Source organism: Heptranchias perlo, chromosome 32, assembly GCF_035084215.1.
Source record: "Heptranchias perlo isolate sHepPer1 chromosome 32, sHepPer1.hap1, whole genome shotgun sequence".
NCBI classification, from domain to species: Eukaryota; Metazoa; Chordata; class Chondrichthyes; order Hexanchiformes; family Hexanchidae; genus Heptranchias; species Heptranchias perlo.
In genome coordinates this window covers 21,592,479-21,620,232 of record NC_090356.1, presented here as the reverse complement: position 1 = coordinate 21,620,232, position 27,754 = coordinate 21,592,479, and the positions used below count along the sequence as shown (strand labels likewise).

Sequence of the window (27,754 nt, the reverse complement as noted above, 5' to 3'; positions counted from 1 at the left end):
AACTCCCCTGCCCTCCTTCGAAGTAGTACCGCGGGATCTTTTACTTCTGCCTGAGAGGGCAGACGGGGCCTCGGTTTAACATCTCATCCACATGACGGCACCTCCAACAGTGCAGCACACCTTCAGTACTGCACTGAAGTGTCAGCCTAGATTATGTGCACAAGTCTCAGGACTGTGACTTGAACCCATGACCTTGTGACTCAGGCAAGAGTGCTACCAACTGAGCCAAGGCTGACACTTAAAGTGAAACTCCTGTTAATGAAACTCGTGGAGTAAGAAGATCTAATTGTGAGATTAGATGCTCAGGCAAGATTCACAGTGATATGTTAAAAGGCCACTTTAGCCTTTATGGCAGTAAAGAGATTCTGTATTAAATTATAGATTCATTATTGCTTATCCTTTAATGTATGTAAATGAAAAATAGCAAGGGAACCATTGGTTATAAATAAGTGCAAATGCTTATTTGGAATGACGAAGCAGTGATGAATTTTAGTGGTAGCATTTGGAGACATTCCCTTGTTGGTTAATTGAAAAACTTACACTCAAGTTAGATTTAGACTGGAGAAGTACGTCTGCAAGATGGAATTTGTATGCCAGCGTTGAACTAATTGTAAAGTTGTTCAATGTTGGATTATTAGTAACTAAGAAGAATGAAACATTAGAATAAGTCAGGTGGTGCAGCCATGCAGGTAGAGGGAAGGAGAGAGATAGAAAGACCTAGATAGGATGTGAAAGTAAACTCTTAAATATGTTGAGGAAAGAATTTTTATGTCTCTATACAGGTCTAATAAGAGTTTTGGTCTGTTGGTAATATAAAGAGTAGTTTCTGTGTAAAATATTTCCATATTTGAAGAAATTCTGTTTCGCAAATGAATTTTGAATAGCTGCCATTTGACTAGAAAGATGACATACACGTTTATTGGGCATGTAGTTGTATTTGAGAAGAAAAGTCCAAGTAGCCAAGCTCTCTTTTCATGTGAGAGCTGAATGGGCTATTTGCTTGTGGAGGGCAACACAGCTATGCCTGACTAGTCCTCAAATAGGCACTTATTACCAGGAGTCTGAGTTGCGATCAGGAGCATGAACCCAGGCAAACATTTATTTTTTTTTTTAAAAAGTTCCTTCTCTAACTTGGGACGCAGAGGCCAACTTGAGGGTTCCCAATTGCTACCTTGTTTGAGATCAGCTGACTTAGCACAGACCCGGGCTCACATCTGGGACCTTAATGGTTGTATGGCTCAGTTCCACACTGGGCGTTACAATTCGCAACTTCCATATCAGGACAGCTCATGCATATCCAATAGTCGATGGTTATGAACAGTACTGAGCTCACGCCTATCCTGGCTGTCTTCGTGGAGTGTGACTGACAGATGGATGGATGATATTTTTCTAATTACGAGGATAGCATAGAAACAAACTGCAGCTGTCTGGGCTTTGTGTAGTGACTGACGGAAACCAATAATTACAGCTTTTAATTATCCTCCAACATAAATAACAGTAATTTGCATGAGTGACTTTTACCTATGTCCCTCGCTCTCTCTTTTTAACGTGAAAATTCCAACCATCTGTTAACTATTATACTGCATTTATTTTCTAAGCACTTTAATCAAATGTAAGGGAAGCTGATGGCAGTAGAACACCCATATATCTTTGTGTGACAGTATCTCGCTTCTCAACCCTTTGGCTGCCATCAGATCCAGGCAATTATTAGTCTTCCTGCATCAGTCAGTTTCCGTTCATTCACTATGAAATGGAGACAAACTCTAGTATTGTCCTTTTTTGGGATGGGAATGAGAGGAGTGCTCCCCCAATGTGACGGCCACTTCACTGGTTTGCTTTAAAGCAGTTGGACGCCAGAATATTTTTCAAACTGCACTTGCCACTTTGAGCATGCAATTTATCAGTAATGCTACCTTGACCAGTCTTCCTGCAGCGACCTGGGGTTGGGAACAGCGGTTTTATCTTAATGACAACTCCTAGATTAGTCACTTCAATTCAGACCCGTCTTTCAGGCTTGTGAGGAGCTTCTGTTTATTAATGGATAATTCAAGGTTGTGTGATGGAGACCTGGAAATGGATAAAGAGAGATGGTTTGCCTGAATGCAGTAATCCTCTTTGTGTTCATTTCCTTCAGCCTCAGATCTCCTGAACATCAGAGACTGAGTGGAGCAGTGGCTGCCAACAGTTTATGACTTCGAGTTGTACAAGATTGTACATTGTGGTCTGGCAAGAGGCAAGGAGTATGATGCTACAGTTGTCCGGGTTGCTTGCTGGCATGTAAATGCATGGGCCCAAAATTGGAAGCAGGAATTGGCTCATTCTTCTTTCTGGCCCAGGCATCCTGAGGCCAATTGTAGCACCTCTGCTGGCTGCCATGGCAAAGGTCAATTAATAAAGTAGACTGAGGGTCAAACTTTCCTGGTCTGGCAGTGCGCGTACCGTTGGAGGAGCTTGTATCCTTTTTCTGAGCATTAGTGATTTGATTGAGAGTAGTTAGAATGCTCTCAAGCATGTAATGTATCAACAAATGAGACCAGTATTATTCAAGTGATTCAAGAATAAATTTGAATCGGTCACAATATTACAAATGCATCCTTGTGACTCCACCGGGTTTGTTTGCCAGCATTCTGAAGCAAGTACACAATCTTTATAATGCAGGAAGCTGCGGTCCATTTGGAATGGTTTGCCACTGCCATGTGGCAGCTCTGCAAATTTCAACTGAGTAGCAATCTACTCTCATCAGGAGGGTGAATTGTCAATCCCTCTGTAAAGTAGAAAGCTGGTCTGAGTTGACTTGGATGCTTGGGGGTGAAATTTCACAGGGGTTCTCCCAATTGTCTGTCAGAACTGTGAAATCCCAGAAAAACAGCCCTCAGGCGAGTGCTGGGAGGGGGAAGGAGAACGGGAGGAGGGTGGGGAGATGGGGGTAATTTTTGACCAGCAGCTGCTCTCAGGAGTGCTGTGGAGCCAGGAGGAGCACTCCTGCAACTCCAGGCCCCAAATGAAGGTTTTTAAAAAATATATATTTTTTGGCTGATTCTACTCCTGAAAAAGCTGAGCAGGCCCAGAGCCTGCTCCACTCAAGGCAGCCTGAAGTCAGGAAAGGCGGCATTCAGCACCTCGTTAATATATATTAACACCATCCGAACTAAAATGGCATTAGACTTGTTTCCAATGCTGTTTGGGTGCCCCCTCCCCTCCCCTCCCCTCCCCTCCCCCTCCCCCCCAGATGAGGGTCTCTGCCCCCCCCCCCCCTCCCTCCCAGATGAGGGTCTCTGCCCACCCCCCCCCTCCCAGATGAGGGTCTCTGCCCACCCCCCCCCCCCCACCCAGATGAGGGTCTCTGCCCACCCCCCCCCCCCCCACCCAGATGAGGGTCTCTGCCCCCCCCCCCACCCAGATGAGGGTCTCTGCCCACCCCCCCCCCACCCAGATGAGGGTCTCTGCCCACCCCCCCCCCACCCAGATGAGGGTCTCTGCCCACCCCCCCCCCACCCAGATGAGGGTCTCTGCCCACCCCCCCCCCACCCAGATGAGGGTCTCTGCCCACCCCCCCCCACCCAGATGAGGGTCTCTGCCCACCCCCCCCCACCCAGATGAGGGTCTCTGCCCACCCCCCCCCCACCCAGATGAGGGTCTCTGCCCACCCCCCCCCACCCAGATGAGGGTCTCTGCCCACCCCCCCCCCACCCAGATGAGGGTCTCTGCCCACCCCCCCCCACCCAGATGAGGGTCTCTGCCCACCCCCCCCCACCCAGATGAGGGTCTCTGCCCACCCCCCCCCACCCAGATGAGGGTCTCTGCCCACCCCCCCCCACCCAGATGAGGGTCTCTGCCCACCCCCCCCACCCAGATGAGGGTCTCTGCCCACCCCCCCCACCCAGATGAGGGTCTCTGCCCACCCCCCCCACCCAGATGAGGGTCTCTGCCCACCCCCCCCACCCAGATGAGGGTCTCTGCCCACCCCCCCCACCCAGATGAGGGTCTCTGCCCACCCCCCCCACCCAGATGAGGGTCTCTGCCCACCCCCCCCACCCAGATGAGGGTCTCTGCCCACCCCCCCCACCCAGATGAGGGTCTCTGCCCACCCCCCCCACCCAGATGAGGGTCTCTGCCCACCCCCCCCACCCAGATGAGGGTCTCTGCCCACCCCCCCCCCCCCCCCCACCCAGATGAGGGTCTCTGCCCACCCCCCCCCCCCCCCCCACCCAGATGAGGGTCTCTGCCCACCCCCCCCCCCCCCCCCCACCCAGATGAGGGTCTCTGCCCACCCCCCCCCCCCCCCCCCACCCAGATGAGGGTCTCTGCCCACCCCCCCCCCCCCCCCCACCCAGATGAGGGTCTCTGCCCACCCCCCCCCCCCCCCCCCACCCAGATGAGGGTCTCTGCCCACCCCCCCCCCCCCACCCAGATGAGGGTCTCTGCCCACCCCCCCCCCCCCACCCAGATGAGGGTCTCTGCCCACCCCCCCCCCCCCACCCAGATGAGGGTCTCTGCCCACCCCCCCCCCCCCCCCACCCAGATGAGGGTCTCTGCCCACCCCCCCCCCCCCCACCCAGATGAGGGTCTCTGCCCACCCCCCCCCCACCCTTCCCCCGCCCACCCTGACGAGGGTCTCTGCCTCTCTCTCTCTCTCTCTCTCTCTCTCTCTCTGCGCCCCCCCCTTCTACTCCTCTTTCTCTCCCCCCACCCCTGCCAGAAACAAACTAAGGCTTACCTTCTCACAGCCACTTTCATCATCTTCTCCAGTCTGACAGGCTAGCTATCATCCAATCAGGCTTGCCTGTCAGGAGGGAAACCAACAAAATAAAGTACGCTCTTACATCAAAATCGTAAGGACATCTGGGCAATTTGTGAAAGCTAGATTAGATTAAAACCCAAAACGAGCTAAAAGAGTCGGTGTCAAGCTGAGATAAATTCAGGAGTAGTGATTTAAGTGGCACCAAACATTGATCTTAAAAACCTGAGGTTGTTGGTGGAAGGCAGGGATGGATTGAGCTAAGGGAGCTCTAAGGATTGACATCAGGGAAAATGAGATCATACAATGAAACTTAATTTTGCTACTCCAGGATGCAGGGAGTTGGAAGTATGTAAGAACTGTGTATCTGGGGCTTAGGAAAGCTCAAAAGTGAGAAGAGAAAGAGGCAGATGTGGCAGTTGCAGTTTTGACACCTTCAAGGCTGATTTGTATAATAATGTTGATGAGAAGAATAGCAAATATACATGTCTGTCACTCCTACATTGAGAGAAGGAGATGTTAACTTGGAGAATGAGGATTACTCCACTCTAGGGGGCTTTGTAGGAGCATAGTACACAGGGGGTTTGGGGAAAGAGGAGTACATGTGCATATATTAACTGCTTGAATGACTTTGTCTCCATCCAGCCTGAAGCAGCCATTCACACTCCAGTGCAATCGTCCCTACTTGGGATTTCCATTGCCAGTACCTGTCTGGCACAGGGATACCTTTGGGTAAGTTATTATAGCAATCGTAGGAAGCAGCTAGTGATGCAAGTCATTCTGTACTATGTGAGTTCTTGTATGTTTAATGCTACTAAGTTTACTATAGATAGCTTAACAATAGCTAATGTTTGGTTTGTTTGTTTTTCTTCCTTGCGCCCTTAGATTGGCAGTGGACGAGAACAGGGGCTGGGGCAGGTTGATCTTTTCTCGTTAAACAAATCCACTCCCAGGCATGTCAAGTCCTTCCAGGTCAGCTCCCGGGTCTTGTGCATGGAGTATATCCCTCAAACGGTCCGAGATGAAGAGGATGTTGATTGTCCAATGGAGAAATCTAGGGGCAGTCCAATTATCTTCATGGGACTTCAGGATGGCAGGTAGGCATCCACTTTGTGTTAGTGAGCCACAAATCCCAATAGCTTATAACTTGCTCTCCATAGTCACCAGTTGTTATAAGGGTTCCTTCATTGACATTTTGCCAATCAGTACCTCTCATGTCACCATTACATTACAGCACGGCTGCCAAGAGTAAAGAAAGAACTTGTATCTTATCACAAAACTCAGGGCATCCCACAGTGCTTCACATAAAGTGAATTACTTTGAAGTAAACTTTTTTTTGCCTCTCCCAGGAGATTACAGGGGTGGGGGGGAAAGGGAGAAAGTGTTTAATCACAATGCTCCAGCCATCATGTTGTGGGCCAGGCTTGATGGACCAGCTGGTCTTTTCCTGCCCATCAATTTCGTAGGTAGGCAAACCTGGCAGCCATTTTGTGCTCAAAAGGGTCCCTCAAACAGCAATGGAATAATAATCAGTTAAAGAAAGAATGTAGGGCAGTTGGCCAGAACAGCCTGCTCTTTTTAAATAGTGCAGTGGAATCTTTAACATCCACCTGACCTAAGTAGGCATGTGGAGCTTTGATTTTGTGACTTTTCCAAAGGATAGTACCTCTGACGATGCGGCACTGCCCCTCGGTACTGCACGGAACTGTCAGCCTGGATTTTTGTGCTGAAGTCCGGCAATGGGAATTGAACCCACAACCTTCCAACTCAGATGTGAGAATGCAACCATCAGAGCCAAGCTAATGAGGGGTTGTTTTCCCACGCTTCTAAAGGGATTGCTTTTTCCAGACTCTTCTGTGTAAACTATGACAAAAATAAACACTTTGGGTTAGGCCCCATTTTTTTCTGGCTGTCAACAGGTTGAGCTGTCACTCACGAGTGCAGGCCAGTGATCCAGTTTTTTTTAAACTTGCTGGCTTATACCACCTTCCCAGTCATTTGAAGAAGGTTTGTGCTGGAAAAGAAAGTCATGATTATCAAGTAAACGTGTGGACATGTTTACTTGTGTATGCCATAGCACTAGTAGCTCCTAAACTTTTCAGGTCATAGTTTATAAAGTAGCGAAATTTTGGACTCTTGCCTTGAGATTGTACTGTGTGATTTGAAAGCTACTGCATTTTGGGACTTCCCTGATCTGATTAGTTTTATCCTGCCTCTGCTTTATTATGTTAAATGCACACAGTGATCTAATCCTGTTACTTATGTTTATATTTTATCATGATAATCCTAGTCATACTTTTTGAATACTGTTTCTGTTTGTGTAGCCTCCTTAAGTAAACACTTTTTAAAAAAACACGTAGGCACTGAATTAGCAATCTCACTCCGAGACTATGGTGGTTGATGTGGGAAATGGGGAAAGATGTCACCCTGGTGCAGTAAAGAATTTTCTTCAACCTTTTAAGAAAATTGTTGGGATTGTTTAGAGGGAGCTTTGTCTCCATCTTAGTGATCTGGGACTGTTTGATGCTGATAATGGGAAAGTGTTCCATTCGCCAGTACCCCATTCCTCATCTTGATCAACACAAAATTCACAGGAAGAAAGGGAAGAATGTTTAAATATAATTTCAGTAAGAGTGGTACATGGCCGGGCTAGAATGTGGACTTGCACCTGCAGGTCCTTGTATGGTGAATTGCTAGTCTTGACAATGCTAGATGCTAGGTCCATGCGCAGAGGAAACTGTTGCCTCTCTGGTCACCTCTCCTGTCGGCTCATCGCAGAACGACACCGCGGTGGTGTGGGGGTTTAGGGAAGAAAATTGACTCCCCTGTTCACTTGAGCGATGATGGCGTCTGGTGTGGAAAAGCCTCAGAAGAAAGAGAACAAAAACAATTTTTTGCACCAAAGAACCCGTCAGAATCATCCAAGAAAGGTCACCCTGGATAATGAGGGATGCAGATTGAATTGTCTCCCTTGTAAAACATCCTACCTACTGAGACTGTGCTTAATCCTTTGAACAGCAAGTTCTAGTTGTGGATTTAATTATCGAACCAAGCTACCATTGTTGAAGCTCCCCCAATGTCTCGGTGCACTTGCTGGTATGGTACTGAGCTACACAGAGCAAGAAAGCCTCTGGTTCATTCCCTAATTTGTGCTGAGTTAGTGATCTGAGTCAGGGCAACAGTTCAGATAGTACAACTGACTTGAGTGTCCCTGGGCTTGGGGAGGGGCAAAATCATCCAGGGTTCCTACCGCCCATTGCCCCTGCTGACAACTGAAGTATGTGAGCATTGGGTGCCAGTCGCCTCTGGTACCTCACCCTATTCTATCACATGGGCATCCCCTCGGAAAGGAGGGGGCAAAAGACTTTGAAACTACGTACCCAGGTTAATCTTCCAACAAAATATTTACAGTATATTTATTAATACAAAACTTCCCAGCTTCCTTCTACATGCCCAGTACTGGGAAAACTTGTAAACTTGGAGATGCAAAATGGAAGGTCTGTTCCAACCATTTCATCAACCTAATCCCATTTGTCTCCAACAATCATTGCCATTTAAAGTAACTCCTTGCATGTGAAACACTTTGAGACATTTCTGAACAATGTTGATGGGGTGCTATATAAATGCAAGCCAATCTTTCAAGAGAAACCAACTTGAATGGCTGTAATACCAATTTGGAACAGAAGAGGTCAGCCAAGTTTGGTTCTCTATAAATCCTTAAATACCACTGTTTTGGTGTCCCCTTCTATAACCTCCCAAGATATTTCTCCAGTCTAATACTCAAAACAATTTGTTTTCAATTTATAAGTAATTATAATAATCCTATTTCTAAAATATTTATAAGTAGTTAATTAATCCAGAGTGAACTTTCTTTATGCTAATGACTATTGAATGTCAGCCATGGCTCAGTTGGTAGCATGCTCGCCTTTGAGTTAGAGGTTGTGGGTTCAAGTGTGACTCCAGAGTCTTGAGCACAAGATCTAGGCTGACACTCCAGTGTAGTACTGAGGGAGTGCTGCACTGTCGGAGGTTGTGTCTTTCGGATGAGATGTTAAGCCAAGGCCTGCCCGTCTGTCCTCTCAGGTGGATGTAAAAGATCCCATGGCACTATTTTTTGAAGAAGAGCAGGGGAGTTCTCCCTAGTGACCTGGCCAGTATTTATTCCTCAACCAACAGCACTAAAACAGATTATCTAGTCATTTATCACATTGCTGTTTGTGGGACCTTGCTGTGTGCAAATTGGCTGCTGCATTTTCTACATTACAACCGTGACCACGCTTCAAAAGTACTCATTGGCTGTAAAGCGCTTTGGAATGTCCCGAGGATGTGAAAGGTGCTATATAAATGCAAGTTCTGTTTTTTTTTAATCTCCCATTTAAATGCTGATTTTTCTTCCTCCCCTCTTCCCCTCCCCACCTCCGTTTTACTACGGAAGATGCTGACTCTTGCTGGGGACAGTTACACAAACACCAGTACCTCAACTAAGCTGCCATTTTAAATATCTGAGCCTAGATAATGCTTTGACAGGCTATTGAACGGTGGGGGCATCACAGAAGAGCCCAATCTGCCCTTAACCTGTCACTCCTATACGTGCACTTTGCAAAGGAAGTCAGTAGATGGCTGATTAATTCCCCTTCCTGTCCCAGGACAACTAAGGCCAATTATAGCATCACTAACTACTGCCCTGGCTGAGATCAGCTAACTCTACACAGATCTGGAATTGAACCCAGCTCCCTCTGCTCTGTATTGCTCAATTAGTTACATGCTGACTTTGCCATCAAGGGACAGCTTTTATTGGATTTTCAAAGACACTTGCACCATATCTCACTTTAAAACTTAAGGACCTAATATTAACTGGCTGCTCTATATGTAGTATTGAATTAAATGCTTGCACTGTAATAAGGATGACAGGTGGCCAAACTTTGGCGGTACCAGTTTTTTAAGGAGTTGAGGGAAATTGGTACTGCTACTGTCCGTGGTGCTTCAGTGATTTGAATTTGTGTATGTTTTTAATTCAGATAGTTTACATAACGGGTTCTGTAATTCCTTCCACTGCATTAACTTACTATCTGCACTCACTACTTGAACAGTCAAAACATTAAGTGAATTTTTTTTTTTTTAAATGCATTTTTTTAAAGGAATATTAAAAGTGAGACCCTTTTTCATTACTTGAATTTTCTCCCTCTTCTCTTCAGTATTGCCTCCCTGCTGGCTTAATGCCTGTGGCCCTCTACTCTGACCAACTCTGCTGATGAGGGCCAGTCAGCTCTAACTGGCCACTTCACATGGTCAGACAGTGAGTGTCGACAGACCACTGAACTATGGGGTATCACCGTTGAGCCTGATCCTGTACGTACTGAGGGAGTGCTGCACTGTCGGCGGTGCTGTTTTTCAGATGAGACGTTAAACCAAGGCCCCCTCTGTCCCCTCAGGTGGACGTAAAAGATCCCATGGCACTGTTTCGCAGAAGAGCAGGGGAGTTCTCCCCAATGTCCTGACCGATATTTATCCCTGAACCAACATCTAAAAACAGATAATCTGGCCATTATCTCATAGCTGTTTGTGGGAGCTTGCTGTGTGCAAATTGGCTGCCATGTTTCTTACATTAAAACAGTGACTACACTTCATAAGTACTTTGACTGTAAAGTGCTTTGGGATGTCCTGAGGTCGTGAAGGGCGCTATAGAAATGCAGATTCTCTCTTCTTTACTTCTTTTACCTGATGTCTATGAATGCTCATTCTCCCGCAGAAACGTTGGAGAGTGGTGAGGATCAGGAACCTCATACTCTTTCCGTCAGAGAGACGAATGTCTATGCTAGCTGTCCCATCATTGCCCCAGCTGAGATGAGCTAATTCACCCCTGACCAGAGATCAAACCTGTGGGCTGTACGACTCAGTACTGTAATGAGTTTTCCCCTCTTCTTATCCAACCTGAATCTATTTGTCTAAAAGTAATTCTCTTTATTAGAGGAAATGGAGCAGCTTTGCATATGCCTTAGGAGAAATAGTATTTCCATCTATCCTGCTACTGGGAATGGATAGGAAGTTATCCCATTTGGCACTGTTTAGCTGTCAGCACCAGTCCCGCTGATTTGTGTTTTTGGCTTCACCAAAATCTGAACAATAACATATTAACATGTTTAAAGAGCTACAAGCAATATAGAAGCAATAAATGATGTGAACTTATAAACATGTGTGTCCCATGGAGCCATCCATACATTGATCTCTTTAGACTGATGCACTCAGGTACACGTTGTCACGCACTGACTGCCCTCTAGCACTTTGCCCAGGCAAACAGTGAGTGTTGGCAAACTATATTCAGCTACGAGTAAAGTAGGAAATGTGGCAGGACTAGTGACCAGGCATTCCAAGACAAAGAGAAAATGCTGGAAATGCATAGCAGGGTTGAAAGAGATTGGGTAATGTTTTAAGTGGAGCACTTCATTAGAAATGTTAAACTGAGAAAGTTAATCTGTCTCTTTCAAAAGCTGATGGAATTGCTGTGCATTTTGTCTTTTTACTTCATATTGCCAGCACTTACAATTTCTATCTTTCCCTTATTGCCTGGCACACTCTCTTTGGGGATTGGTCAGGTTCCTAGTATACTGTTTTCCCTGACCTACCCTTCAGTATGCTCAGTTTTGTGTACTTACGCATGCATACAAATTGTCTCGTTCTTCAATACCCCATTTTTGCACCCTATCTACTCCACTTGCTGTGTACTCGGGAGTTACACTGATTCCTACCTGCATGTGATGCAGCATACTTACCCCAAGGGCTGATGCATACATTTTAATGTCAACCACTGATGTGGCAATTAGATTAAATGCTGTGTATCGCAGCGCTTCATTGAAAATAAATCTGTCAGCAAATCAGACATTTCAGTTGTCACCAAGTCTGGGGTAGTGATTTCCAGTGGAGACCATGAACAAGGAAACGTACATCTTAATGTTATTTACTGAGAATATAGTCATCAGTCAAACAGTCCCCTATGAATGAAGGAAATTTATCAATGTACAATAAATGACCTCTTGTGAGAGAAGCAAAGAAAAATTCTGAATTCCATCAGATTCAAGTCAAGACCATGTAGCAAGTAGATTTTTTGTTTGTGCAAAATTTTCCCTTACTTCAGCCCACCTTCCCCTCTTGCGAAAACACTGGCTCCTAATTGGAATACAATTCCATAGGCACTAGTTACCCTCTGCTACCTCATCGAAATGGCCATTACTGATCATTCACTTCTTGTTTCTCTCATCTTATTAGATTTCAACCTTTACCATAATCTGTTGTCCATCTCAAAGTTGTACTTGTGCAACCTCCTCCCAGACCACTATCCTTCACGCTCTAACATCACTAGCTGGATCCCATGTTGTCCTCCTCTTTGGCACTGAGTAATCGGAGGCCATAGGTGCATTCATGCATAAAAACTTTCAGGGGGTGGGAGAGGATGAAAATGGAGAGGGGAGGTCGGCAGCAATTCCAGGATTTGGAGTGGGGGAAGAAGGTGACATAATTGATGCCGAAAAAATGTCCCCCAATGGTTACACAACTACAATGCATTAAGTGATGCAACCTGTGTTTAATTTTGATTTATCCACGAGCAAAACCCAATCAACTAATCTTTCTTTTTTTTTCAGTGTGGTGGGATACGGTAGTGTTGACATGGCAACCCAGTGTTTGTTTACATTTAAAAGCCCCGGAGAGGTGCCTGTAGTGCGCCTCAAGCATTTGCTGAATGTCCTGTTTGCCGGCCTGCAGGATGGGACTGTCGCAATATACACCAGGACGTATGGTAAGAGAGCATAGTGCATTTCTTCCTCTGCGCAGCCTTGACCGCTTGCTGTGAATTGTGACAAAAGCTTTCTTCTGGTTACCAGTGGTGTTTGCATCAATGCCTTTAAAGTACTTTAGCAGATTTGAGCCAAACATCATCATGGTTTGTGGGGGTGGGGGGGCTTTTTGACAGACTCAATAATCAAAGCGAGTACCTTACTGTAGGTTTTCAAACTGGGGTCACTAGCCCCTAGGGGTTGCCCAAAGTCGTTCCAACAGGTCTGCCAAGATCAGATTTCTACCTCTTCAGGTTTCTATATTTTTACGTACTTGTCCATGGGCTAGAAGGTGTGGTCTCCATTAAAATGAATGGAGTTGCTGGAAGATACTAGCTACTCCCAATCACTGATGTGGAACGATTCTGGAGGAAAGGCGATCTCATATGGTAAGTCTCCATCAAGGACTGTGTTGGGAGGTGAGTGGTCCCTGTGGTTGTCTGAGGGCAATGATATTTACATTTTCAAAGTAGATTTCACTGCTTTGAAACCTAGTAATTATGAAAGTTATAATGGAGGTGACTGCCAATTTGGATTGGCTCTAAATTGGCTCCACTTTACAGGAATATTTGTATTCCTGGAGAGATGCCTAATGTTGTAAGATCTTGAAATTGCTCAGTGGCTCTCATTCTGCTCTAATTCTTCTTTGTCTTTTTTTTTCCCCTTCTTTCCATTTCCCAGAGGGAAACTGGGAGTGGGATGCTCCCCGATTGGTAAAAATTGGTTCTGCTCCGATCCGATCACTTCTAGCAGTGGATGACACGGTGTGGGCTAGCTGTCGGAACCAGGTCACGCTGATCAACGTCACTTGCTTCACTACGCGGGTATGAGCACTGGTATTGCTACAAGATAATGAGACTCCTTCCTCTTGAACCTTCTATCTATGTCAGCATCAAAGGCTGCTTTTGACCGAGTTAGTGAGATCTAGATTCTTCTTTCTGCTGTTGCTATTTGATCCCAAATCTGATGCACGGAGGAACATTTATAAAGGAAATCAGTCTCAAAGAAAAAGCCAGATTCCTAGCCGCTTCAATGCACAAATCTCTCAAAAAGAATTCATTTATAATATGTAGAGAAGTTATAGTATTTATCTGTACCAGCCAGTAACGCCTAAACCCGAACTTAATTGGCTCCACTTTAGGTAATGCATGATGCTTGACTATTAAACACTCGTAACAAATGAAACAAATACAAACTAAACATGGGAATAGATATAAAACCACCGTATTGTAAAGAATACACTCTGGAGCATGCTCTGAGGTAGTAACCCATTTTGGGATTGTTCATGATTTATAATGTCAACACCTCAATGCCCTCCCATGTTACAATGGGAAAAGTCACAAGTCTTTGCATTATTACCAGAGCTATGCCCGCAGGATGATTTTAATTGGTTAGTTTTGGTCACCTGTTCATTGACAGTGTGGTTGCTAGGCAAACCATTGTTGATTAGGATGGGATTTCCTGTAACACATGGGTCAAGGGGTGACTGTTGTAATTGCACGTCCTGTTATGCCCACAGGTGGAATGAAAATGATTCTAATGGATTTTGCCTAATGGGCTTTAGTTTATTGTTGTGACTTATTAACCAAGGTGAAGGGCCAAGGCCCATGACGCAGGACACCACCATGAGTTGGCATGGGTTGGTGCCAACAATTTTCACTGAACTGTTTCCATTCCGCCATAGGTACATAAGAATGTGCTATTAAAGCTGACCCAGATGCTTGAGGAAATGCCACCAAGATTGAAAAGAGTGGGAGAGAAGATGTGATGGATCAAAGGAGCAATTAGGTTATACCAAACAAGGCTGTAACCATAGCAGGAAGGGAAGTAAGGAGTTTTATAATCTTGACCTGGGAAAGAATGAGTTGGAAATTGATTATTTCAACACTGTAGGGAGATGGAAGAGTGTTTAAGGTCATCTATTTGGAGCTTGGAACATAAGGGAAAAATTGAGAGGAGCACTGACTGTAGTATCAATAGAATAGAGAGTAAAAGTTGAGGGGTGGGTCAGTCGAGAGAGGAGGGTGTGTGTATATGTGTGTGTGTGTGCGCGCATCCGCCCCCATAACATTGATTTCAAGCTTACAATGGATTAATCACTCATTGCCTGTGTAAACCTCTTTTACTTTATCCATCTACTACTAAAATATCTGACATCTGCAATCTGTCTCTCTTTTAACATGGAAACAAAAATGTGCAGCTGCTACAGGTGTGACCATTTCAGACTGCCACCCCAGAAGCCTTTTGTTTGTAGGCCTGCTCACTATCCAATGACTGCTTTCCCTGACGGTCATTAAAATCTTTGCACAGCTGGAGCCATAAACTTATCTCCGTGACGATGTAGGACAATTTTAAAATGCATTTTTAAGTGATATGATCTCTTAAGACTGTGCATAAAAACATTAAAAATTCATATTAGCTATGAGAAGCTTGAGCCATTTGCATTACAAAGTGGGCAGGAGAGTGTGTGTGCTGCAGAAAATGATCTTTGATTAATTTCTGTGAGAATATTTTATGAAAGCCACATGAAGCAAAAATGGATTTAGATGCTCCCACTAGCAGCAGTAGAATTAACTAGCAGATGTTGCTTTCTGCTTTAACACCAGAGTATTGATGCAGTTCCTTTTGGCACAAAGCATGCTCTAATCCATTCAACCTTAAAGGGGCACTGTTGTCTTTCTTGGCAAACTTTAACATGCAACACGATCCGTCAAAGAGTCGGTGGCTGTACCAACACCAGAATTTTCTAGAACAGGAAAAATCCATTAAGCCTCAACCCCTTTTGCCACATTCCTCAAATCCTTCCCTTTTCTGAAATGCCCCTAAATTACCCCATGAATCTATTTTTATGCTTCAATGGCCTTCCATGCACAATTCTATTACCCTTGGGGTAAAGAAAAAAGTTCTGCCTGACTTTTCTTTCTCAATTTAATTTTTAATTTGTGTCCCCAGGTATTTGAACCTTTTACCATAATGCAACAACCAGATCTCTGCTGGTGCAACTTTATAAACAGCAGTTCAGAGTAACACATTTTTTCTTTTTTGTCCTTGCCTACCAATTGCCACCTTCCTCCATCTTTCCCTTGGCACCTGAGCTGAGATAGGAAATTATTTCTGAGGAATTGTTAGCATTAACCTAGGGCTCACTGCTACCTGGCCTAGGGGGTTGTTACCAAAAACACTGAGCACATTGGATATCCTACTTTTCCAATTGTTGCTAACCAAACCCTCTCATTTTAGAGTAAACACAATAGCTATCCAGAAAGGTCAGTGCTGGCATACTGCTGCCACTTTCCCTGTTTAACGCAGGGAACTCTCCATCATCTTCTCTCTATATATTGAGGGGCAGCTATGTCATAGAACACACCTTCAGTGGCCCACGTCACATGCAGTTCTGTGCAGAAAGGAGATGCTAAGAAAGACTTGCATTTATATAGCGCCTTTCTCAACCTCAATGTCCCAAAGCGTTTTATATCTAATGAAGTACTTTTGAAGTGTAGTCACTGTTGTAATGCAGGCAACGGGCAGCCAAATTGCACACAGCAAGATCCCACAAACAGCAATGAAATAAATGACCAAATCATCTCTTAGGTGTTGGTTGAGGGATAAAATTGGCCAACACGCCAGAGGAACCACCCCAGCTCTTCGAATAATGCCATGGGATCTCTTACATTCACCTAAGAGGGCAGACAGGGCTTTGGTTTAACGTCTCATCTGAAAGACAGTACCTCTGACAGTGCAGCATTCCCTCAGTACCACACTGAAGTGTCAGCCTAGATTATGTGCTAAAGTCTCTGGAGCGGGACTTGAACCCATGACCTTCTGATTCAGAGGCGAGGATGCTACTCACTGAACCAAGGCTGACAGCTAAGGACACAACTAATGTATATCAACTCCTTTTAGCATTATACTTTGTGAAGACTGTTACAAACATTCTTATTTGTTCCTTCCAAAATTATTTGAAACTCAAAATTATCTGATTTATAATTTTTTTTTAAACCTGAAATCACCATTTGATTTTCACCTGATTTTTTTTTAACCTCATTGGACTAAAAATGAGGTAGCCTGATTAACTTTAAGAGCAATTTACCTCCTTGTGTATATAATATTTTTGGGATCAACTGGGTAACAGAGGAAATGGGAGAGAAAGAGAAATCTTGATCTCAGCTAGTTTGTTGGAATATGCTCATTGTTGACAGCGACTGAATGTACTGTATCTGCTAAAGCATCTTGTCACCAGCGAACCAGAAGAATTAGTTATGCTTGCAAGGCTGACTATGCTTTTCCTTCCTTTTTTTTTTAAAAAGCACCAAATGGATCTCCATAGATTCAGCTGAATCTGACTGTCTGTGCTGTAAATTCTAAATATTCCAATTTTTTTTCTCCTCTTCCAAAGGCACTGATTCTTATTGCAGTATAGTTCCAACAGCACTGGTTGCCCTCGTACTGCTCTTGAAGAGGCCATTCTTCACATGTGAGCCTAGATACTCGAGTGTCAAAAACTATTCCACTGTGAAGGGCATTACAGTCGAGCCTGATCCTGTCAATGTATTTTCCAGCAGTTGCTGCTGGCTACCAATAAAGAGCAGGAATGGTGGCTGAATTGTTTTCTAACCCAGGTCTGCTGAGGCCAATTACAGCATTCTTTGGGTACCCTGACAGAGGAACTAACTCAGCACATCTTGGGGATCCAACCTGGGGCCTACATGAAATGTACAGCTCAATAATGCTTTGGGCAATGTATTTGCCACTGATTTACTTGGGGAATCTCAAGTGTGTTGTGTTATATAGAGTTTGTTTGACATTCAGTAATTATTCTCATTGATTTTCTTTTAAATTATAAAAGCTGCATTCGTGAAACATCGGTCCCAATTACAGTAATGTCCATGTTCCTTCTGAAGTAAATGCACGCATTACGGTTTTATGTTGTTGTCGATGGCCAAATCTGCCTGTTTTTTTTTTAGAAAACAGAGACTCTGTGAGTGTGTGTGTGAGTGTGATTGAATAGGTTCTACATTGGAGTAAAGGAGAGAGACCTGATTAAATCACAAGGTAACACTTGAGTACTTTAATCAGCTCACAGTTTGCCATTGCAGAGCAGAGCTAACTCAATCACTCACTGCACCTATTAGTGAAGCTTTGGGATGAACTGCCTTTATATTGATTGGGAAAGCTTTACATTTTTCTCTGTCAGGAACTTGGTAGTTTGTACTTTTTGTCTTGCTGAGTTATAGTGAATGTTTATGACAGTTTTATAATTGGTTCAGTCTGGAGGAAGCTAATGGGGCACAGTCATCGTTTACTGCATTGTCTTCTGACTTGTCTGCCTTTTGGACTGTGCCCTCCAACCCTGTGCAACTGTCCTGCTCTGCACATTTGAATTTTGTTGAAGTGTTTATCTGAAGGTTGGATTGGGTTGCGTATGTTTGTACACTGGCCTTTCGTCACTTGGATTTAAATCCAGTCCAGACTGATTGAATAAAAGTATTTTATTTTCTCTACTGTTTGTGAGGATACCACACATAATAAATTCAGGCTGCCTCAATCCAATCCCTAGTGGGCAAAAGCCCACAGCACAAAACTGCCTTAAGTTGGCAATCTCCCTCCCAAAGCAACAGGACAGATGAATTTGGAAATGGGAGAAATGTCTTTCTGGTGTACAGTAGTGCCCTCTTCTGGAGATGGGGGTAGTGGGCAGAGTAGGCCCACAACTAACCATGTTGCATCTGACCTAGGAGTTCTTGATGCTATCACTGGCTCCAATTTTAACTCTGGATGGGAATTGGGCAGGCGATAAACCATCCTCACCTCGGCAGCGTGATGCCTGGGAGATTTTAACTGCGGGGCCTCATCTGCACAGCCCTGGTCAGTTGCCTCCCCATAACAAGCGGGACGCGGCAGCTGGCCAGCGGGCAGGAACGGAATGTTGGGCGGCATGGGGCGTTGCCGAGGACTCAAAAGAATGGTCTAAATGGAGGCCTAATCTTTCCTCGTAGGGTCCAGAGGAACATTCCGGTGGTTCTTGGCCCCACAAGGAAAGTTTTTTCTTAAAAAAAAAGTGAAAAAAAAACTTACCTCTTTGGGCCTATTCTGTCCCGAAGTCCTCTGCCCACCAGGTTGGCCTGGTGGAAAAGCCACAACAGTGTCCCCGCTCAGGCCCATGGTTAAAATAGCATTCTGGCCCCGATGATGTCATCGGAGCCCGAGCTACAAAATTTAGAGAAGGACCCTGCCGTTTTCCTGCGGGTGTCCTTCTTGCCTGCTCAGAAGAGCAGGTTTAAAATCCGAGCCTGCGGGATCGGTGCCACTGAGGATGTCAGCGGCTGAATCGCACGGGAGATTATAACTGGCCGCCCGGTATCCACTAGGCAGGCAAGGTTACAATCACAACTTGTGTGTCCGAAATAGGAAAGTGTTCCATTTCTTTCGTACTAATATTCCTAGTCTTGAATACTAAATTCAGAAGAAAGGTTATCATCTAATATCAGTAGGGGGAGTCCTACTGTTCTCGAGTTTCCCCCAAAAATTAAATTTTCTGGCTTGGCGCTGCTTTGAAAACAAAGGCATGGAGTTTTGTTTAGTAAAAAAAACTGACCCTTCCCTCCCCGGTATCTGGCAGTGTTTTGATGCCCACCCTGATGAAAGGGTGAACGTGACCCATATGATGAAAGCTGGCGGTGGGGTGTGGATGGCCTTCTCTGCAGGCTCCTCAATTCGATTATTTCACACCGAGACTCTGGAACATCTGCAGGAAATCAATGTTGTTCCACGCAGCACCCTCTTCACTCCAGGTGAGATGTCCCTCACAGCGCACAGTGCCTGCGATTTGTTTGTTGTACTTTGGCCAATGTTTTTTCACGTCAGAGGCTACAATGCCAACCTCCCATTTGTAGGAACAGTCCCAACATGCATCAAGTTATGATGAGGTCCGAGTTTACAATTCCCATGAAGTAAATTCCTAACTTCAAGTATAGAAAGAAAGACTTGCATTTATCATAGCGCCTTTCACAATCTCAGGACACCCCAAAGCGCTTTACAGTCAATGCAACAGTTTGAAGTGTTGTTTAATTCTTGTAATGTAGGAAATGCAGCAGCTAATTTGCACACAGCAAGATCCCACAAACTGCAATGTGATAATGACCAGATAATCTGTTTAAGTGATGTTGATTGAGGGATAAATATTGGCCAGGACAATAATGCCGAGAGATCTTTTACATCCAACCGAGAGGGTAGATGGGGCCTCAGTTTAACGTCTCAGTCAAAAGACTCCGACAGTGCAGCGCTTCCTCAGTACTGCACTGGAGTGCCAGTTTAGATTTTGTGCTCAAGTCTCTGGAGTGGGACTGGAACCCACAACCTTCTAACAGAGGCGAGAGCAGCACCAACTGAGCCACGGCTGACACCTTATACATCACTTTAGTCACTAAGCACACTGCAAACACTTACCCCTCTTCCCTGGAAGGAGAGAGAAGAGAAAAATACATGGCTCTTAGTTTCATTAGGGCCTTTTCACTTCCTCTATAATTGCTGGGATAACCCCAATTCCTAATCCTCTTGCATTGTCGCGCTGGCGATCAAGAAAAAGAGCAGGAACAGAGCTGAATATCATTTCTGGCAACATCCCGCAGCTGCAAATGGAAGCCCAGAAATATGGAGCAGCAGGTCTGTTGAGGGCTGTAAGTGAGGGGAGATCGGCTGTAAGTGGCCCTTAGTTGTATTATGAATACTAGTGAATTTGTCCAATTTATGTTACGGTAATCGTGACACAAAACTGGAAATATTTACAATCTGGTTGTCTGAGCTTTTGACTAAGCAGCATTTAATTTTAATGTCCCTGGCTTTTTTTTCTGTCCCACTGTAATAAAATTTTATGTTAGTGTAAGAATTGCTTTTAAGGCTACTTCAGCAGCATGTTAAATTAGCATTCAAAGCAGCAGAGCTGATCCACTAGTTTTGGATTTAAACAGTTCTCCCAATTATTTGCTAAACCAGATCACACGATTATTATGGATGTGTGGGAGTACCCGAGGGGGGTGTGGAGTGGGACTGTCGGAGTACCTGAGACGGGGTGTGGAGTGGGACTGTGGGAGTACCCGAGGGGGGTGTGGAGTGGGACTGTGGGAGTACCCGAGGGGGGTGTGGAGTGGGACTGTGGGAGTACCCGAGGGGGGTGTGGAGTGGGACTGTGGGAGTACCCGAGGGGGGGTGTGGAGTGGGACTGTGGGAGTACCCGAGGGGGGGTGTGGAGTGGGACTGTGGGAGTACCCGAGGGGGGGTGTGGAGTGGGACTGTGGGAGTACCCGAGGGGGGTGTGGAGTGGGACTGTGGGAGTACCTGAGACGGGGTGTGGAGTGGGACTGTGGGAGTACCCGAGGGGGGTGTGGAGTGGGACTGTGGGAGTACCTGAGACGGGGTGTGGAGTGGGACTGTGGGAGTACCCGAGGGGGGTGTGGAGTGGGACTGTGGGAGTACCTGAGACGGGGTGTGGAGTGGGACTGTGGGAGTACCCGAGGGGGGTGTGGAGTGGGACTGTGGGAGAACCCGAGGGGGGGTGTGGAGTGGGACTGTGGGAGAACCCGAGGGGGGGTGTGGAGTGGGACTGTGGGAGTACCCGGGGGGGGAGGAGGTGGAGTGGGACTGCGGGAGTACCCGGGGGGGGGGGGGTCGGGAGTACCCGGTGGGGGGGGGGGGGGTGGAGAGTACCCGGGGTGGGGGGTGGAGTGGGACTGCGGGAGTGATGCACATGTCTGATATGTAGATAGGATTGATCTGATTAGAAAGGAAACTTGGGCTTCAGAAGGGCTGAAAGTCTCTTCCTGACTGGCTGGTGTAAGTTTAGTCAGTCATGGCCAAGCACTTAGTTACACAAGTCCCATCACAAAACTGCCACATCTCAACACTAAGTTGGCAAGTTGACTGAAATAATGTCTGGTATGGGAATTGAGGGGTGTTACTCTGGGTTAGTAGGGAGTGCCCTTTCTAAAGTTGGGGTTAAAATGCATTGTTTGCGAAGAGTAGAGGGAGCTTTGCTCTGCATCAAACCCAATTTTCTCACTACTTGTTTCATCCCCTTTTCTATTTTGGGGCTCCCACTGTACAGTTTCAAAGTGGGAGCTGTGTTTTCATTGACTGGAGACTGGCTTTAAAAGCCCAGAGGTAATAATTGACCTGACTGCATATCTATACAGACCAATCTTTAATGATATTTATTCATCAAACATGGAAGGGGCTGTGTTGACCAATTAATCAGCAGCCTCCAGAGCCCAACAGCACCTGGAGAAGTAAACACATATGTTATACTGGAAAGGTTAAATGTCAAAAAAAATAAATAAATTTGGAAATGCAGAGACCGATGGATTGTCCAATAGGAAAGCAACCATAATCTCTGAACTACAATCCAGGAAGCAAATCTGAAAGTCTGTAATATTCTGTTTATCTTGCACTTTGTTATATGCTCACCGTCACTAATTAATCACATGTCTGTGGTTAGTAGCTGTTGAGAGAAATTGCCAATAGAAATGGGAGAGACTAAATGGGAAAAAGAAAAGGGCCAGAAATGTTTACATGGCTGGAGAGGCTCTGTCACAGCTGACTATAAAACCAAGCTGATGGTTTGATTGCGGCTGAGCTACTCTGATTTAACAGCCTCATTATTCTACTACTAAGTTCTATTACTAACTGCAGAATTAGTGATTAGATAAAGGGGAGGAAAAGTCTAGAGGGACCACTCTTTGTTCAATAACATCTATTAAAATATAAAGAACAACCATATGCTTGCTCCGAGGCTGCCTTTCTGCTTTAAGATCATCTAGTACTCTAGACTCTTGTACGTTGATCTTTTATTTTCCCCTTCCTCCTCCTTCATTAGGACAAAGGAACATCTTGGTGACATGTTTACTGGTTTGCCAAGGGATGCTCTGGGTCGGGACCAATCAAGGAATTCTGGTTACTTTACCAGTTCCGAAACTCGAAGGAATTCCAAAAGTAACGGGTAAAGATTTCTCTGTTTCGTAATCACAATTTTGTAGCTGCTTTCATAAGATGATGGGTCTTGTTGGAGTTCCTAGAAGAAACATCAAGGGGATGCCATGGTTAATCCAGTTAAGCTGTTAACACTTGTCCAGAACAGGAGCCTCACAACATCAAATAGATAGGAGAGAAAACCTTGTGATATAGCACCACAGTAAATGAAGGTGTGCAATAAAACATGTAAGTATAGATCCAATATTGCGCATAATTTACTAATAATTGGCACCAAATTGGTACAGAAATTTAGACAAGCTAAAAGAATGGAAATGTCTTTAGAGGTGTAGCAAAGGGTGCTGTTTTGAGTTGGGGGTTAAGGCATGTTGGGCAGTGTAGAGGGAGATTAACTGTCCTTTAACCAGTGCTACAACTGACTGGAAGTGCTAGCTAGGGCAGTGCGGAGGAAGCTTTATTCTGCAGCTAGTCGGCATAATACCTGACCTGGGAGTGCTTGATGGGATACTGTAGAGGAAGCATGACAATACATCGAACCCTTGCTCTAGCTGACCTGCTTGATGTTGATGGTGTTTTTTAAAAAAATATCCATCTTTTTGCATCATTTCCTAAATTGACCTCCCTCCTTCGGGTGCCACTCCTGATAAGTGCTTCAAGTTAAGTTCATATAGTGGTGACATTGGGAGAAATGCAAGTGGGGCGATTCTGCATTACGTTTTTAGTAATGATCCCAGTCAATGATGAGTTCTGCTTCTCTCCTGTGTAGGAAAGGGAATGATCTCACTAAATGCGCACTGTGGGCCCGTGGAGTTTCTGATCCCCACCATCGGCTCCCTGGACTTGGAATTACTGAAAAGCGAATCCTCAGAGGACATGCCTGAATGCCAGGATGTGGACGGCAAAGCGGATTCCTCCTCCCAGGAATCCCTTCAGGACCAGCACGGCCACCTGGATAAGAAGCAAGGGATCTTGCTGCGATACAGTCTGCGGTCCACCTCCCACCTGCCCGGTCAGTTACTGTCGGTGCACAGCTACGAGCCTCAGGCTAATGGGAGCACCCTGCAGCACAGCATTGAGGACGGTTCCATCTACGAAATAGTAGACGACCCAGACGTGTGGGTTCGAAGCAGGTCTTCAACACAGGAGGTTGTCAGAAAGGAGGTGGTCAGCTCAGTCGCCATCGCCTCCGGAGGCAGGGGCTACCAGATCTTTAACAGAGACTTCAAGCCGACGGTACACAGCAGTTGCGAAAACACGTTGCTGATTTGGCAGATTCCACTGACCCTGTAGGATTCTGACTTTGTATAGCTATGCGTTTGTAAAATGTGTCTACAAGAAGTACACTCTGTTATAAAATTGCACCATGTTCAATTGCCTGCAACTCTTAAGGGTTTTAAAGAAAAATTCCACTTTACATGCTCAATTGTCTGGAAGTTGTTCATCCCTGCTGTGTTTAGCATGAAAGTTTCAAAGCATTCTATACCATTTATTAGGGTTTGATGGCCCTATTTGCATTTGGCGCTCCCTTTTAAGGAGGACTTTTAGCCATTACTCATTTTGTTGCCCTACATTTCTAGGGGCTGGGGGATGGTGCAGTGCACAGAGAAGGGGAGGGTATGTTGTGCCATAGGTTTGCTTTTTTTTTCTCCCTCACTCCCTCCTTCCTTTTTCCTTCTCCCAAGTTATCAGCCCTGGACTTGCTGCTTTGGGGAGGAAGGATTGTTGGTCATTCCCAGGTCACTTTTTTTTCCTCCTACTTTTCCCATCTCTTTTTCACTCCCCAGAAGGTGCTGACTCACACTGGGGTATGATTCCATGGGCGCTGGCAGCCCTGTTACCTCACCCAAGTGGCCATTCTTCATGTGGGAACATAGACATTGAATGTCTTGAGGCTATTTGACTGTGGATGGCCCCTAAGCTGAACCTTATCTGGAATCCACACGTGCACTTTCCAGCAGAAATCACTGGATAGCAATCGGGAGCGGGAACCAGTGTGCGTGTATGTATGTGTACATTCCCCCCTGAAGCCAGTTGCCCCAGGCCACTATTGCGTTCTTAATGGCTGGCGTACAAGTGACATTAGTGCAAGGACAACTTAAGCCTCACCAGCCTTACAAAAAAAAAATAACGGGAAGCGATGGGTTTTGCGAAAATAAAGTTCTTTCTCCAATGCAACTTGTGAGCTTGATAACTCAACAATTCTTTTTCAACTATTTGTGTCTATATTTAATTCTTATTGTAACAGTTCTACAGTTTGAAAAATGGTGCTGATGATCCTGGTCTCACTTGACACATTGGTACAAATAGCCAGGTTATAGAATACCCCACTTGACTAACTGCAAATAATCTACAATGTCCTACATCTCCCAATAAGTATGAGTTGTTACTTTTGTATTCCTATTATTGGTGAGGTTACAAACCTTTCGCTTATTTTATTGCCTTTGCCCATGGTCCTACCAGGTCATTTGCCAACTTGCCTGAGAAGGTAGACAAACTTTCTCAAACCTTTGCCAATGCTGTTCTGCCGCTGCTGGTTTGGGGAAATACATGAGCAGCTAATTGGTGATATGTGGAGTCCTTTCAGCGTGCCCCTATACGATCATGGCTGAGACTAAGACTGCAGAAAATTGCAAGTTCCAACCCACTTCCTAACACTGGGGTGTTGCCAAATGTAACTTCACAAAATCAAAGGCTACTCAACTGACACAAATAGAACAGTTTTGAGAATGAAAAACTGGACAAGAAAACAGGGGCTCCTCATGTCCCCCTATCAAGTAGGAAATGAATAGCTTATGCCCTTCATTAGCTCTCCCCCCAATGAATGGCATAAGTACATCAGGGTAATTCTGTACATTCAAGTTTATTTCAAACTCCCAACATTTTAACAATGGACAAATATTTGTGTGCTAACCTTGAACTGGAATCTGATGAGGGGAATATCTGTATTTATGGTGTAAAATACCTGTCATTGTTGCTGGAAATAATGTGATCTCCAAGAAGGGCAACAGAGTAAGAATGTTGCATGATAATTGGTGCTATAATTTGGAAATCCTTAGTCTGATTTTTAGAACCATATAATTACAGAAGTTTACAGCACAGAAGGAGAACATTTTGCCCATTGTGTCTGTGCCAGCCCTTTCCTATTGCCACAATATGTAAATATTGACTGTATTTGAGAGCTATAGCAATAGGTATTTACTCAGGGTATAAGAACCCCCAAAGCTGAGGCCATTCTTGCATGCTGAAGGTCAAATCTAGAATTCAAGGGCAATATTTCACTATATTCTTGCATTCCTTTCTGCAGATCAGACATCATCACAAATCCTCTTTCTCCTCTTCCACCCTCCATCAACTAAGACCATGGACCAGTATTGTTCCATGTCCCCCTGATAGCAAGTCATCTTTTCATTTCCTCCCCATCTCTCCAATACAATATTTCAGTGTCCATGAGATACTACTTCCAAAAATGTAATTGAGACCTAATAAAACTCACTCAATCAAATCACTGAGCTGCAGCCAAGCTCTGGGGTGCTCAAATCCATCCTTGTGGGAATTAAGCTGTGGAATCATTAAAAGTTGACTACTAAGAACCAGAGCCCCATTGCACTCTTGTTTGTTCACTCTTAAGAATGGAATCAGTATAATAATTGACTAGCAAAACTCTTATCCATTTTTGGTGAGTACCCAAGTTCCAACCAGAAGTGGTCTTTTGATGTGTATCCTCTTTCTATTGCCTACTGATAAGCCTGCTCTGAGTTCAGGTTGAAAGCAATTGAGTAGATCTACTGGTCCGAACAAAAATGACCCACCAACGTTGTTCAGCAGATGATTGAGATACCTGTAATAAACTGTTAATTATTTCAGTCAATGCCACAAAGGCCTTTTTGGGACATATGCACAATGATCAACTATGGTGGTATATAGGACTACAGAAGTGATCTTCAATGCGGTGTCTGAAGTCATTCACCATTGGCCATCAAAAGTAGCTAAAATAGGAATAGATAGAGGTATGCTGTACTTCTAATATAATTTGCCTCTCGAGTTAACTGCCAGTGTGCAATAAAAATACCACTGAGGAAAAATGCAGTCTTGGTCAATCTAGCATTTTGGGCAGTATGTTGCCCCATTTGTACATTAATGCTTTGTGATTCAGGTTATTTACACGACTAAACAGAAGTGCTGCTTTTGTCAAGGGACCAGTAAAGCACATCTGAGAACCTGAATTTTTTTAATCGGCATGTGCTTTTGTGAATTATTCATCAATACATTGAAAAACAGGTTTCCGGTCTGCCTGGTGACATTGTCTTAGTTTAGTGTTACTCACTAACTTTTTCTCAATACTGAGCAGTGTCTTACTCGAGAGCCACTCTTGGGAATACTGTAACACGCTGTGTCACAGACTGATAGAACATGGATCAGTGCCCATGACTTTCCAAACAGCCCCTGATGGCACCTCCCTGGAAACACCTTTGACAAGTGGAGACTAGGCAATAAGACCTAGTAGGATCATTAGTTCCATTGAATGACAGGTTCTCTAGTTTTAATAGAGCACAAGGGAACTTTTTTATCAGCCTCCTCTCTATGTATTTCTATCTTTTCCAAATGTCCAGTTAAAGTACAAAGTTAGGGTTTGCCAAATGTCCATTCTTCAGTAGCAATGGTCTGCATAGCCATAGAATCAACTTAAATGGTGTTGGCCATTTTGATAAGAATGAAGGCCAAAAATGCTAACATGAATATTGTAACATATGTATTTGTAGATTGGGCTGGTTTGGGTTTGGGCTGATAAGTGCACGCGTGGCTGGGACTTCCATGCATTACTGACCCAATCCTGTTTATATTTCATTTGAGTTCTGTTCTTTATCCTTGCTAATCTACGCGAATGAAAACAGAACCATTCTTGTGGGGATCCAAATATATTGTATGTGCAATACCATATAGGTCACAATTACAGATATAGAGTGAAGGAAAATCGTATCCCCTGTTTAAGTACTTTTATACTCTACTGAGTTAGCCTCAATTGATCATTGTACTTTTAAATGATCTTAGGCTTTCATAATTCAGCTGAAGTGAGAATGATAGAGCTCTGAAGCCAAACCTCCTCCCCCCCACCAAACTTCAGCTTTCCATTCTTGGTCAGAGAGTAATGACACTATTATGATTAATATATAACCAATATCAATCGTGCAAAACAATGAGACATTAG

At 44.8% G+C, this 27,754-nt stretch overlaps 1 protein-coding gene across 3 annotated transcripts in view; it reads left to right on the top strand.

Moving 5' to 3' along the window:
- LOC137301158 (rho guanine nucleotide exchange factor 10-like protein) overlaps positions 1-26,411 on the top strand; it is a 151,802-nt gene extending 125,391 nt beyond the window's left edge. For all 3 annotated transcript variants that reach the window (XM_067970603.1, XM_067970605.1, XM_067970604.1), the window contains 7 exons: positions 5,384-5,470; positions 5,624-5,835; positions 12,376-12,530; positions 13,249-13,391; positions 19,187-19,358; positions 22,436-22,558; positions 23,315-26,411. In XM_067970603.1, coding sequence (XP_067826704.1) covers positions 5,384-5,470; positions 5,624-5,835; positions 12,376-12,530; positions 13,249-13,391; positions 19,187-19,358; positions 22,436-22,558; positions 23,315-23,838 — 1,416 coding nt within the window. In that variant the 3' untranslated portion in view covers positions 23,839-26,411. The remainder of the gene's footprint in view (positions 1-5,383; positions 5,471-5,623; positions 5,836-12,375; positions 12,531-13,248; positions 13,392-19,186; positions 19,359-22,435; positions 22,559-23,314) is intronic.
- Positions 26,412-27,754: the final 1,343 nt, after the last annotated feature.